This window comes from Acipenser ruthenus, chromosome 9 (genome assembly GCF_902713425.1).
Source record: "Acipenser ruthenus chromosome 9, fAciRut3.2 maternal haplotype, whole genome shotgun sequence".
In the NCBI taxonomy this organism is placed as follows: Eukaryota; Metazoa; Chordata; class Actinopteri; order Acipenseriformes; family Acipenseridae; genus Acipenser; species Acipenser ruthenus.
The window spans coordinates 5402657-5418247 of record NC_081197.1 but is presented as its reverse complement, the minus strand read 5'-3'; the positions used below and the strand labels follow the sequence as shown (position 1 = coordinate 5418247).

The following is a 15591-nucleotide window of genomic DNA, read 5'->3' as shown; positions in this document are numbered from 1 at the left end:
AGGGAATAATTACAGCAAGGTAAAAAGAGCTGAAATCCATCCAATACAAGATGCACTCTGCTTTTAGCTGAGTACTGTACAGTAGGTAGCAACCAATACTGTATGAAGAAAGAATTGCACAAACCCCGAAGGACTGCACGCATTCCCATAGGGGTTGTGTAAGATTCTCAATCGAATACAAGGGCTATCAAGGAAGTTAATGTGAGGTATGGTTAAGTTGTTTTTCTACGATAAGATATTTTAAAAATGCATGCAAATAACACATTTTTTTTCAGCAGTTGAAACGTAAAACATTTCCTCAGGACCACAATTTGCACATTTGTATTATTCTCATTTATCTGCAGTCTAAATAATGCATCAAAGTTACTTTTATATGCCTTGAGTTTAAACTGTGAATCCACTGTTAAACTATGCTGCATATCAAATGATATATAATTTGTTGTGGGGTGGCACAGAAGGATAATGAGGACACCTTAAAAAACGTTTTTCCTATCATTATGTAGTTGAAGTTTCTATGTTTATAGTGGCAATACAACCTTTTCCATATTACCGTGTATACTATTCAGGCACCCACAAGCACCTGCATCTGCATACACACCGATGAGGAGAACTGCAGCAACTGCACAATGCCAGTAAGTTGAGCATTTTGTTATTGCCTGCTAGAGCAGATAAATCAACCCAGGTCCTGGATAGCCCATATCCTGCAGGTTTTATAGGTGTCTTAACGTCATCAATGGCTAAAGATCTGGAACACAGATCTGGACTAAGCCAATAACTGGTTCAATTAAGTAACAGAGCTTGGTTGAAATGAAAACCAGAAGACCCTGTGGCTCCCCAGGACCAGGGTTGGAGGCCCCTGACCTAGAAGTAGAACATTTGAAAAGAACACACACTATCAATTTGGTTGCCAGCAGTAATATTATATACTTCTTGGATACAAACAAATTGATTTGAAAAGTGGGAAAGGTTGAACAGACAGGCAGCATCGTGAAGTGTGATCCAATATTACATCGTGTTATGTGTGAAATCCAACCAGGCTTTGCCCTCTTTTTGAAAAGAAACTCAATATACTGCACTGGAAAATGGGGTTCTGTTTGAAAGAGCCCGTTCCATTTAGATACTCCAGCATTAGTCCTTGAAATGATCATGATGGCTGTTAACAAGACGGAATGCAAAATAAAAATGCTTGGAAAAATAACCCTCAATCTGCCCTTCCCTGTAAATATTACTCAAGCATGTAATTGTTTTGCAGTTGGCAAATCCTCATTGATATGTTCCATTACATTTAATTCCATATGTACAGAACTGGTGCTCTGAACTAGCAAACACAATGTGTTGTACTGCACAAGTATAAATGCTAATGGTTTCTATGCATGTACTGAATTTGATTTCCTATGCAGCTAAATAGAATTTTTTTACCTAGTGTTATGAAGTATCAAAGAACACAGATACATTACACTGATCTTCAATAATATGGTGATTACATGTTGAGGAGGCTGGTTTTGTAAAACTATATATAATAAAGTACAAATTACAGTACCTCGTGTTGCTGGAGGAAAACCGTTTAATAAAGCATAGTGAAAACATTACAAGTGTAATAAAGCATAGTGAAAACATGTTCAAGCATAGTTAAGGCCCAGAGAGGTACAGTGAAACATATTAAGGGTACAATTAAAACAGTTTATACAGCTAATGAATGGTCATTTTATAAGTAGTGGTTATAACCAAGGCCTCAGTGTTTTTTAATGAAATTTGTAAGAAGGACAGTTTTAGGATTTGTGCCAAATGCAAAATCAAAAAAAACATTTTCAGAGAGAAATAAATATTAACAGAAATAAACAGCAAGAACATGTTTTTATTTCCCTCAGGAAGTCAGAATTTGCTTCAAAGTAAAGGAACAAGATTGTGTATGATTTAAGATACGACAAAGGGTTACCTTTTGGTCCTTTAATGAGTTTGATTTCAATGACTGTCTCTAGCATGGGTCTTCTCCTGCGCACGTATAGATGTACGATTGAGCCCGCCACTTTAAGGGCTTCCACGGCTTTACTGTGAGAGACTTCAGAAACGTCAGCATCGTTCACCCGCAGGATGCAGTCATTGACTCTGCATGAGAAGGAGAATTGCAATGTTAAAAAGGTCGTTGCCAGCATCCCTGTCTCCACTGCTCAGACGCAGCCTCCAGGTCTGACAAGAAACAATAAATACCAGCCTGCTTACCAATAAAGAGTCACTGCGGGCTAAAGACCATGTTACACTGGTCCTGCTATGTGTTACGGTACATGGACAGGAGTAGGAGTTAAAACGTTAAGCAACGCAAGGGAAGAGAACAGGTGATATTCTATATAAGTGACACAATCTGCTCACTCTATATGCCATTGCCAAGACTGCCAGGAACAAGCATGCTTGCTTCCAGAGGAACCTCGTCTCTCCACTTGGGGGAATTAAAGTTCCTGGAGGAAATTGGCCAGGGTTAATATTCCTGCTCTTCTTTGATTAACTTTGTGGTGTCTTTAATTGACAGCAGACAGGCCATTGGTTTTGACTATACGGAATATCACCAGTGTGTCCAGGTTGCCCCTCAGCCAGGTTCAGGATTCACATCTTAAAAGAACGCCTTTGAAAGCATGCAAATACACAACCACGAACATCATAACAAGAAGCACATTTTCAATTTAAAAGACAAATGTCACATTCACCTTCACCAGCTGGTGCAACACATTTTATATGTCAAGTGTTGTTATTTATATAAAATTCAGGGGGGAAGTTAACCATAATGTAGTAATAACTTCGTTAAATCACCTTTGTGTCAGCCTGTTTACAGTTTAAAGTCCCTGCTAAGTGTACTGTAACTGAATGATGATCGTCTGGTTTTAGAGTGAGGCTAGAAAGTGGAATAGCAGGAAACTGGCCCACCGCTGGGAATGGTTGCAAGCTCAGTCCCTTCACTGCAGGGTTGACTAAGTGTAGAAGAAAGAGTGAAACTGTGGGTTACAAAAGACTTCTCTTCTGTGTCTGGGTTCTCATAATAGGAAGAATTACAACAGTGACAGCTGCTCTATCTTCATTAAGCTCAGTTCATCAAACCATGCAAGAAAAGGGACAGAGCCATGTCACATACAATCTGATTATACTGCCCTCTGAAATGTCTCCTAATGTGATTACATTCTTCAAGAGCTTGGTACGGAAGACAAATACGTCATGCAGCCAAAGCCACTGTTCTGCAAACATCCCAGTGATCATAAGGCTAAACTCCATTTATCTGAAAAATAGTACTTCTTGTCATGATGCAGCTTTAACCAATTTCAATCCAGATCTTATGCCATCAAACAACAGGCTAAATAATTTAATAATAATTGCTTGTTTCACATGGACTGTGTGTTATACAGTATACAAGGTGCACAGTATACTCCAGTGATTGTATTCCAGAGTACAATATTGTGTATTTGCTAGGGTATTTCACAAGAGGTGCAATTTCTAAAAGGGATGAAACATAAGGGTGTTGATATTTGGGCCTTTATCCCAAAAATCTTGTCAGAATGAAAGTGTGAGTTTCAAATCCAACGTTGGTTTGTTTACAAAATAATTTAATATCAACAAAATATGATCTCTTAATTTAAACACAACGTTGCCTTAAACTCTTCAAATCCTAAATTCCTAACTTTAATAGAGTACCCCCAAGCATTTTGGGCCATTTCTTAACTTCCTAAACAAATTGGAGATCTCAAAAATATAAAAACTACAGCATCTCAGGAAAGCAATTCATATTTTTGTAGCTACCGGGTAAATAATATAATTGAATGTGTCTCATATTCTCATAACCTTCACAGTTTATATATACTTGCACAAAAAAAAAATCTGTTAATTTACAAATTCATCGAATGCCCGCAGAAAAACATAAATCAAAATGGTAACCACTGACAACAACAGCAACAACTAATAGAGGATACTCTATGAACATTTGAGTGTGCTGTCTATGGCCATCCTTATGAATTAAATAAACACATCGCTCCATGCACGGTTAATCATAGAGTATTCTGTTTATGTAACAAGTACCATGTATAGAAAAGAATGAATGTTTAAACCTAAATTGAACAAATTAATTTGAAAGAAAAAAAAAATCGGGAAAGTGTGATTGGTCCTCTTCTGTCATTGGATTTGAATGAATGCATGGCAGATTATGAAAAATCCACTTTGTAAAGTTGAGTAATAAACACTTATTCAATGCTAGAGCCCTCAACACGTGCTGTATACACACTGTCAGGTACGTATAGGAATACAGGCATCCTCCATTGATTATACATTCAAGCATAAGTACCTCAGTCGCCCGTCTTCTGCAGCAGCTCCACCGGGTATGATTTTTGTAATAAATATGCCAGGATCATCTCCGATGTGAGGGTTGTCTATGCCTCCAGCAATACTAAATCCCAGCCCTGAGTTACCCTGTGAAACAAGAATGCAAAGGCAAATATTCCCAAAGAGCAGATGCTTCATACAAAATTTGACTCAAACACGTGAGTTTTCAGTTGTATATCATGGTACAAGCACAGGAAACATATCTGTAGTATATCAAGAAGGCTTGGTGGTCCAGGAGGTTCCAGGTTCAATCCCCGCTCAGACTCACTGTGTGCAACCCTGAGCAAGTCACTTAACCTCCTTGTGCTTCATCCTTTGGATGAGACGTAAAACCAAGGTCCAATTGTAAGTGACTCTGCAGCAGCAATTCATCAGTCGTTCCAGTTACTTGTGCATTGTTCAATAAAATGATGACAGTCAAGAGTGCCAGTGTTGTTCAAGAGAGAACACTCAACTATGTAATGGCTAACACTTCTATTTTGGATTCTGGATAACTCAGTAAATAGAGCATATAGTGTAGATTCTTGGAAAGTGGCAGGTTTCCAGGTATTAATGTGCAATGAGCTCAATGCACTGGAGTAAACAGGCACAAAGATGAGACCTATAAAGGTGTATTAGAACATGTATCATTTGAACCTGGGTTAGCATTTAACTAACAACTTGCGTTCTTTGTATCACTATGTATAACTCGGTAATGTTCCACAATATGTGGAAAACGTTCTAGGTGCTGTGAAATCTGCAGCAAACAGTATATCTTTAGTTTGACTTGACTGTAGTGTGTTTTACTAATGTACTAATGGAGGTCACCTTTCTGAACTCCAATTACGCTAACTGAATATCCAGTAACAGAGCTTCAAAACGACGGCATTACCATCTTGTCTGTATTCTACCTAGTCTGCCTTTATCATTCTCTACAGCAATGAAATCACGCTGAGGCTCCTTCTTTCACTCTCGAACAACACCACGCTCCCTGCAGTCTGAATTGAGTTCTAATTGTGATTGCTTTAATATACAGCATATGTTTCCCATGTTAGTTGTTAGATTGTCATATACATAGTAATCCTTTTATCATTCTGGATTATAATACAGCAGCATTTCATTTCGCTTGTACCAGCAACATATAATATTTCTTTCTGTAGTTTATATTTGTGTTAGTGGCATTTAAAACAGGTATTTATTGTTGATAGCACTTTTTTTTTTAAATAAACAAATACAATATTTAAAAAATACTTCAAAACAACAACTGTTTAAGTAATAATATAAACTAGTTTGGTGTCCTTTTTTGTTTTAAAGGATGCATTAACTACATTTGTGTATGTAGGGTACATGTGCACCTCCTTCCGCCTTCCTTGTGAGCTCAACTGTTACTGCTAACAAAGGGTTAACAAGAGAGTCAATAAATACAAGGGCGTCAGAACAGAGTTAGAAGGTGGCATTAACATCCAACGCTGTTTAGATCATTAAACCAATACATGCTTGCATAGTCTCTTATGTTTATGCAGAAGTTTTGCAATTGTCAGAAGGCCAGCTAGGAACATGTAAATGGTTGTTTTCCATTAATTTGAGATTATGCATCCAAGCAGAAAGCCGCAAAAGAACATTAAGCAGCCATGAGTTCAAAAGATCAAGCAGTAGAATGCAAACTGCAGCTTTCACAAAAATAAATTAAAATACAATCCTAGTTAATTGACATTTCATTCATATCACTGCAACCGTGTAGTAATGCATGCAAATGAAATATGAACGCATGCACTACCGTCCACATGTAATTGTCTTTTAGAATAGCTAATATTTGAAATTGCAATTAGGTCTACAGGTAAAAGCAGCTTTTAAATAACGTACCGCTAGTCTTGTTAATATTCATTCATTTATGAAACAGCTGTTAGAACATGTCATATCATTTTTTTTTTTTCACTTACCCTTTCCAGCATGATTTCTTCAAATTCATATTCAATTTCTGTTCCATTTACCTTAAGGAGAAAAAATACATTTTCAAGTTAAACCTGAAGTCTGAAACATACATCTGTAAAAATCTCACTGTTAAAACACACAGGTGTCTGTCGCAATCATTGCAAAAAACATGCAAACCAGTCGGAAGTGTAGCGTGAAATGTACTAAACAAACGCAACGCTGTCAGCATCATTTTAACAAATGCTTTGCAGCCGCAGTTCTTATTTGCACTTTAGCCTTAAATGAATATGTAATTCTGGGCGTTCCTGCAGAAATTCACAAAAACAGGGTGGAGATAGTGAGGGATGAAAAATAATGAGATGTACTAAAGCTGCGGGCAATTGCGACACTTACAATTGCATCAATTTGTTAAGAACTTTTGAAAGCGTGTTTTAAACAGTCGCAATTGTTGCTGGAATTAATGCCCGATGTGGAGGGTCTTATTGCTTATATACGTCAATGTTACAGCACAATTATCTATAATTTGTATTGACTTTAACTGAATTTATTTAGGTGTTTCTTTTTTTTTTATGTATCCTTCCCATAAACACTCTAAAATGAACATTCTATAAATATAGTCCTCCATCTCTATAAAATGAGTGTACAAAAAAGCGTTTTACTTTTATTTGAATACACAGAGAACAAAAGATTGTGAAAAAATGTATTATTATTATTATTATTATTATTATTATTATTATTATTAGTGTGCAGTTATTAAAAATGCTTCCATGAAAATAAACTGAGGACAAAGTTTGGAAAAAGAGATGTGCAATTGTAATAATAATAATAATAATAATAATAATAATAATAATAGTAATAATAATAATAATAATGAAAATGCAAATTGCGATTTGTGCTGCGACTGGCCCATCTTAGTACATCTACCCCACAGTCTTCCGTTCATTAGATGTAAAGGTGATATATTCAGAAGTGCAGTTACGTGGGTTTTAAATTGGATTTTAGAAAGAAACAAAAAAAAAGTCATCACACTTTTTTTTTTTCTGTAGCAGAATCATCTAACCAAATGTCAAATTACTTTTAGGCTAAATAAGCAACACAAAGGTCAATCAGTCTTGCACACAGAACAGCCTTGAGGGAAAGAGATGACATATCCTGGTCTCTTTACAACATCTAATAGTAATAGTAGTTTTAAAATGGGGACCTCTTTATGCAAGACTCAAAACATATGCAAATGGACTGAGCACCTGGTTCAGAGCACAATTAGTTTCAAGGAAGATAAAATATGTTTCTTTGCCATTAATGCTTTTAAAAGAGCCAAAGTATTTGAATAGCGATTATGTGAATTTCAAGAGTGACTTACTAATTATCCCCAAGGCATCAGAAATCACAGTGGCTTCACCAAAGCATATAGAAATGTAATGAGCTTCAGTCAATGGCACGTTAATAATGAAATTCCATGTACTGAGCTGCTGTCGCAGTGCTTTCACACACACACAAAAAAAAATCCTACAAGGATTTTGAACAACACGAATGTATGGGATTAGTCTACAGCATACAGTGCAAATGCAGCAATGATCTTAAAGGGGCTCAAAAAGAAACCTCAAGATAGGGCTAGTAAGGGGGAAGAGTCAGAGTTTGTCATGCAGGTGTGGGACCCTGGTTGTGTGCAGGATATGTAATGTTGGAAGGTCATCTGGAAATTCACATTAAAGGTCTCTCTCTCTCTCTCTCTCTCTCTCTCTCTCTCTCTCTCTCTCTCTCTCTCTCTAACAACATGCTGCAGCTGAACCAATATTAATCAAACTACTAGAAATAGGACCATACTCTTTAGGGGACTGAATAATTAACTGGGTACATATTCTTTAAAGGAAGCATTATAGGGAGAAATACAGCTTCATATGTTACTCCTAATATTTCTTTAAGAGGTAGCCCACAAGTGAAAATACTATACTGCTGCCAAAAATTTAAAGTACAACATATAATATTAAAGCATGTATTGTGGAAAGCCACCAAAGAGCCACAAAAGAGCTGGAAAAATAATAATCATCATGACTGACATCACAGACATACATTACAAAAACACATCTTACTGTTTGATCTCTGCTTGCGTGACAGTCTGTTCCAGATCAAAAGATGTTAAAATAACACAGGTTTTACTTCTGAAGACTATTTACTAGGAAGAACACAGAAATTGAAGGTATTGCAGTGATGATAAGAAAATGTGCCCATTAAATCTCACTCCCCTCAAGAAATGACATTTCAACATCCTTCTTCTCCCAAGGCAGCTGGGAATCATTTGAAGTACCTTCTCACACTAGTATTTCACTAGTAGTACACCACATGCTTCTTAATAGTATTTTCAGGTACAGCTGCAGCATACTGTATGAGTTTCAATACAATGTGGGGCTTGGCAGTGCGAAATAAACTATATTTCTTTATTAGTTTATATCCATGGTCAACTATAATTTTCATATAGGTGCACCATTACTCACCAATGATAAGTTGGCACATGGCCCCCTACAATAATCTCTCTCTTTTCTTAACATGTAGTGGATGCGTCATCTTGGTAAGAAGTTTCAGCATTGTAAGATATTTTTCCTTCAGGGCAAACACACCAAGTCCAGTTGTGCGACTTCCTGACCAATATCCTATCCAACCGACAGCCAATAGATAACAAATTGCTCCATGAACGACAAATTTACCCATCAAGGGCATTCATATATATTCACAGAGCCTTGAAAATGAAACCTTCATTTTCACTCAACTAAATGTTATGTCTGCTTTAGACACCGCCTCATTTGTTTTACAGAATTAAAAGCACAGATTTTTGTATTTGTTTGTTGAACAAGAATTTTAATTCATGCAAAAGGAAATCGCATGGCTGCTATGCATAATTCATAAATAAATCTTAAAGCTGCTGTGACCGACAATCATGTTTAAGTTTGCTTTAATTAATTACTTTTTTCCATTTCTTTAACTCGTCTGCATCTTTAAAATGACACCTGATGAATCTGATAAAATCGACTATTTCAATTACTTTCAAATTAGCACTGTCATCTACCATGCTGTTTAATAAGTCCACTAATGTAGGTCGGTGTCATGGTAACGCTGTAACAAGCCATTTTAAACAACAGGCTTCTAGACAAATGAATGTTAATTACTGTATTTCATGCAAACACACTACACTGGTACTAATACTGTACAGATAAGTTTGCCAGCTTCAGAACCACAACTCATGGAACTATATCAGAGCTCATAATAGTAAGTGATGGTGGTACATGCACCAGTGCCCAGGTTTCAAATGATGTCAAGCTGCACAGTGAATTAAAGGTTCAATTTGTAGTGATATGTCTGGGTAAGCTGAGGAATAGTAATGCCTTATCCATTACCCACTCCGCTAGTTTATATCATTTAGGAAATTCTAGGTGTGAGGAAGCTTTAAACAGTGTGCAAAACCGCCAAAATCACAAGGAAAAGGGACGAGTAGAAAGATTGTAAGCTCCAGTCTCTGACTTACTCAACGAAAACCAAAATTCCTTACAAACCAACGGAAACAAGGCCTGCTTATAAGGGATCAACCCTCTTACATAAAAAAAAAATACAATACCATCTTCCCCCCCTTCACTTGTAATTTATTTTCCAATTTGCAGTTCAGTTTTATGTAACAAGCTACTTCAGGTGCAAAATCTGTGGTAAAACATTGATACTGAAACATCATCCCTAATGTTTTCAGATCACAGAAACATGCCACTCTGACAGTGTTGCCTGATGATCTTGACTAGGCTCAGGAAAGAGCTGCGTGACAAACAGTGCTGTCAAACAAGTGACTCAGATTTCATCGGATTGCTGTCCCTGTCTCTCTGAAGTCCTGGTCATGTTGGCTTGTCACTTCTCATGTATCAAGAAGCCCCTGTTACTTTACTAATCTCAGCACCAAGGGAAGTTACTTTCCATTACCACTGGCACAGTACACAAAGCTATAGATATATAGAATCGAACTACTGGGGCAGCAAATCTATAAAAAGTAATTATATGGTTGTTATCATCATCAGAAGAGCTGACCATTTTGAGACAGTGCTACTGTATACAGCAGTACAAATACAGCTGCATTTTATACTGTAAGTCATGAGTCCAGCTATACAGAAAAGCATTGTTTTAACCAGATTTGGTATATTATGCAACAAACTTCTATTCAATTTAAACTAGTTGGTTTCTGACTGGCTAGACAGCGGGAACACCTCACTTACAGCAAAATACATAGGAATTGTCCCAGGGTCTGTATTAAAACTCAAAAGCAGTATGTAAATGTCTCTACTGTATAATAGTGCCAATTCTTTGGTTTACTCATCAAAAAACAGCTCTCACAATGCAGTGCTATAATTATTGAACCGAACAAACTGCTGAGGCAGTGCTCTTCCGGTTACTGTAATTGAGTGCAGAGCCTTCTATTGACTGAATTCCCTTTAGAATCATCACTTAATTATACTAATTATAAGATACTTGATTCTGTTTAAATTATCCAAGGGTCCACAACAACATTTGGCTGGAGATTTTACCCTCTCAGAAAATATAAAGGACTTTCAATCTGGTTTGAAAAAAATAAGCATTACATAAACAAACAATTGTATGGCTTTTAGAAATACCAAAGGGACCTTGCATGTTTGACATACAGTATCAGTCCTAGCAAGTTTTGGTGCAACAATCTGAACATTAACTCAGTATATGTATCCCCCAGTTCTTTGTATTAAATTCAAGGTTAGTTTCCATCTCTGAATATGTACTGTATAAAGCAAGAGTCCTCAGGTCTATCCTCAGATTTTCTGATACATATTTTCAATTTTTCATAATGCATTTTGTTTTTATCATTTTACAGGACACAGTTTAAAAGGTATACGATATGTATATCCTTAAATATTTTACACTGTGTAAATGTTAATACCCAGCATGGTTTCATCATCCAGTAATTGAATTGTATTGTTTCATTTCAAAGGAAACAGCACAATGTTAAACCATATTACTTAAATCCATATCCAACTTAGCTGATGGTTAATAAATAACATTTTTCCTGCATACCTCCAATTCTGCATATATTTGTATTGTCCCTATTTACAGCTTACTCAATATTTTTTAAAGTTCACTTTGATGAATTTCAATAAATGTCTGATAATTATTAAGCTACTGTTTTTAACAACAGCCTAGGAAAATTGCATGCATTCAGATCCATCAAAAATAGTTATTTAAATAACTAATTGAAGCAGGATACTGTCGTGATAGGTTAAATAACATACTGTCCTTCAAATTGACCTTCTACAGCGCAAGCAAAATGTGTTTGTGCTCTTAACCGTTACAGAAGCATTAAACAGTACACTAGAGAGGGAAGCACCAACAAAGAAAAACAAAATACATGAGACACCACAGCCAATATGGGTAATGGTTTTCAACTACCTCTTTGTTTTGGGGTTGGGTTTGGTTCAGACTTATATATATATAAACTAATTTATGAGAGATCAGCAATTATCTAAAACATTAACTAAAGTTAGAAAATGAAGGGTGACTTCAAGCAAAGTGGTAAGTGATGTGACTGCTTAACTATCAAGTGTGGCGCTCTTTGCATACTGTGTGTAATTTATTAACTGTGTGCCTCTGGGAATACAGAATGAAGACCCAGATGGAGGGAAATGAAGGGCAAAAACTTTCTAAAAAAGACTGCTGTAGCCGGAAAGGAAACGTTCCATACAAGTGTGCCAGCAGGCCTCTAGCCACATTCTTGCATAAAATTTGGGATACTGGATTTTGCATTTAGGGCACAGCATTTTTTAATTATAACACCAGGGGATGCCTGTGATTTAAATGTTGTTTTTTTTTTGTCATAGAGGGGAATCATGCCCCAGGCTGAAGCTCCACTGAACGTGCTTATAGTTAGGAGTACAGAGAGAAGTAGGCGCTGTATGACGACATTTATGGAGAACAAAAATACAAACCGAAAACGAAAAGAAAAGTTTTCTGAGAAGGAACCGAGAGTTCATATGGCTGAGGTCACTCTGGGGTCCAGCTCATCCCTCAATTCAGCTATTAGGCCTAGGATGACCTGCGGAGTGAGATGATAACGCTTTAGCAACGCATCCTCCGGCATCCCAAACAAAGTGACCCTGGGATTGAATATGCAGGGTCTTCTTCGTCTTGCCCTTCTTCTCCGAACGAGTTCCTGTCTCTCCTCAACAACAGCCAAGCGTCGCCGCATCAGGAAGTGTACCACAGCAGCCATCCTGAAGCCAATGACAGGTCCCTGCAGGTGTGTGCTTTTATACAGCTCTTAATTACTCGCTTCTACAATGGTTTGCCCCTTAAAAAAAGAGGTGTAAAGTTTTTGGAGGGTCAGCGATTGCCTAAGTGCAAGGCAAAATCCTTACATCACATTATAATGCTTGCACCCGCTTAGTATCCAGATCCTGCCCAATTCCATGCTCTTTTCTTCATTTGAATGCATTTCAATATCATTTTAATGGATTAATGATGGCAAAGGGCAAATTTGACAGTGGGTGCAGAACGCCAAGTGAATACCATTCTTTACATATGCCGCATTTTTAGCGTCACATTATATATATTAACCCAAACTCTGAATCTTAGCAGCATCTGCTAAGAAATAAATAATAATAATAATAATAATAATAATAATAATAATAATAATAATAATAATAATAATAATAATAATAATAATATACAGCGAAAAAATAGATTATCAGCAGTCAAACTTATTTCCTCTGTCAGACTAACTGTAAAGAAGAGCATCGGTCAGAATCTTCCATGTCCAGTTTACACGATGATTAGTAAAGTGACCAAACATAAACACACTTTTGTAATTTCTCTACAAGTACCAACCATGAACCCCTCCTGAGATTTAAATTTTTTTTTTTTTTAGTACAAGTTCAACTTTAATAGTGTAAGTTTCAAAATATTATGCAACAGGATATGCACTGGCACAGTTAAGTAGGCAAATTTATAAGTGGCATTCCCTGAGGATTCACACATGTCATAACACCAGCAATCACACTAACACAAGCGCGGGGGGAGATTATCAGCTTGCTGGCATGTCTTCTACATTAAATAGAAGATGATTATTGAAGCAGCTTAACAAGCAAAAATATCGGAGGGATCCATTTTTAGTCATGTTGAAAAACAAAATATATATCAAAAGATATGTATTATTTCAATCAATTCATAATGTTTTTAAATTATACTATATACTAGCAGTGGCTGCATATCATTTTTGTCCTCCCTATAAAAAAGAATCGATTTTAACGGTTTACTGTACAGATAAGAAATGTTAATACAATTCTAAGAATTGATTTCTTCAAAGAGCATTACTTTAATGTGTGTCCAATAAGAGCTCTTTGCACAGCTGGTTATATCACATCGTTTTTAAATCCAGCAGAGATTACATGATGGACAATTTACTTGGTCTATAGACCAAGCATTTACTACAACACATGCTGTAAACAGTCATCACCCCCTTGGTATCCTGTACCAGCAATATACTATTGAGTCAGCTCAACCAAAACTTAATAATAAAATAATAATAAACAAGAGGCTACAAAGATATTCAAACAAATGAGTGCTAAACGGTGGGACACTAATGAAATAGTTTTTAAAATGCCCCACCACTGATAACTAATTATGGGACTCATTCACTAAACAGCGGTGACGTGTTTTGCACGCAGTAAGCCCCTTTACTGCATGCTTTGTACACCTGCTGTATTCACTAACCAGTGGCAGGCAATCTAGCACGTGGAAAAAGTACCGGGTCCGAGTCATTTAAATATAATGAATAATGTTAATGTATGGAAATGTCTGCAAATCACGTCAGAAAATACAGCGAGGGAGGTAAATGATATGCAAACCATATTCACTTAAGGGCGCTAACTTTACTAGGTGCCTCAGCGTGTGTTGAAAGTACCGCTTATTGAAACCAGGCGGTGTCACAGAACCAGCAGAAGAGCTGCACAGGAGAGTGAGAAGTTCATATTAACCTTATATGTAGAGCCCCAGAAAATTCACGATATCACAAATTTCAAATAAAAATATGCCTACCTACTGTGAAAAATGCGCATTTTATTTTCCTTGCAGTATTTTACATTACTCTTCACCTCCCCTGTTAATTTCATACTTGTATCAAGTTGAAGCAGCGCTACAGTACCAGTACGGCACTTAATGCTATAAAAGGGACGTTTCCCCAAACACCTTTTGAAACGTAAATAGTGAACTTCTAATTGACTGAGTGAGTGCTTTACTGACTTGTGATTAATATTACAAAATAAATCAGAGGGAGTTCAAGTTGAACAAACAAATATTTATTTGATTTACAGAGTTAAACATAAAGGTTTCATTAACAATTCCTTTCTCCGCTTTGACTGTCTCGCAGGACGCTGTGATTTGGGGACAAGACCCTCGCCCTTCTCCTACAGAGCGCATTTATTTTGTCATTAATGTTTCATTGCAGTTAATGTTCTCACTGATGCAGCACCAAAAAGCCTTTCATAATTCCTCACCACTTCTACTGCTAATACATTCAGTTCCTATCTGTAAACTTTAGATTCCTCACTCTGTCCTCCTTGGTCGCTGTCATTGTGACAAACTCAGAACCGTACTTATCTTTTCTTTCCAGTGTGTGTAGACCTCATGCATAATTCCGCGTGTTGAATTCTGTGTGCTGAATTCCACGTGTTGTGACAACATGCAAATGAACCATTTAGCTCGCTTTATTTGGTCATATAAATTAGCTTACTGAATAGAGCTACCTATGGTTCATTTTTGCAAGCGGTGTGGCTGCCCCCTGCCACACAGTAATTCTGGTCATTTACTGCTGTTTAGTGAATGAGGCCCTATATCTGTTCTGGAGGAAGTAGAGGGAGGCTCTACAAAAAAAAATGAGCAAGAGATGGCATGTCCTTCCAACACACTTGAGAAATTCCCTAAGGGCCTCAATCACCAAACCTTTTCAGATCTGTTTCGCGGTCAGATTAAGCTTTGTCTTTTAATTATGTCTCAATCTTAAAATTCTAGGTGTTGCAAAAACGTTTTGCCATAGCTGTAGATGCAGACATTAGCCAAAATATTTGAGGTTTATTTGATCAACCTAAACCCTGCCAGGATAAGTCACAGCTGGATTTTATTGGAGTATTTTACAGCATTGGGGATTTCCTCTGGACTACATCAGCAACCTGTTTTAAAGGGGTAATCCCAGGATAACCGCAGCGCAGTAAAATCCAGCTGTGTTTAAACTCTGGAGAGCTTAATGAAATCAACCCTTGGTTTTATCAATTGCGT

General features: G+C 36.9%; 1 protein-coding gene across 34 annotated transcripts in view; it reads right to left on the bottom strand.

Moving 5' to 3' along the window:
* The window catches only part of LOC117407165 (disks large homolog 2), a 248309-nt gene that overhangs the window by 85324 nt on the left and 147394 nt on the right, over positions 1-15591 (bottom strand). For all 34 annotated transcript variants that reach the window (XR_009329587.1, XR_009329586.1, XR_009329588.1 and 31 more), the window contains 3 exons: positions 6276-6326; positions 4319-4443; positions 1937-2106 (listed from right to left, as the gene is read on the bottom strand). Coding sequence is in view for 31 of the 34 variants with exons in the window: in XM_059030939.1 (XP_058886922.1) it covers positions 1937-2106; positions 4319-4443; positions 6276-6326 (346 nt within the window). In the remaining 3 variants the exon portion in view is untranslated. The remainder of the gene's footprint in view (positions 1-1936; positions 2107-4318; positions 4444-6275; positions 6327-15591) is intronic.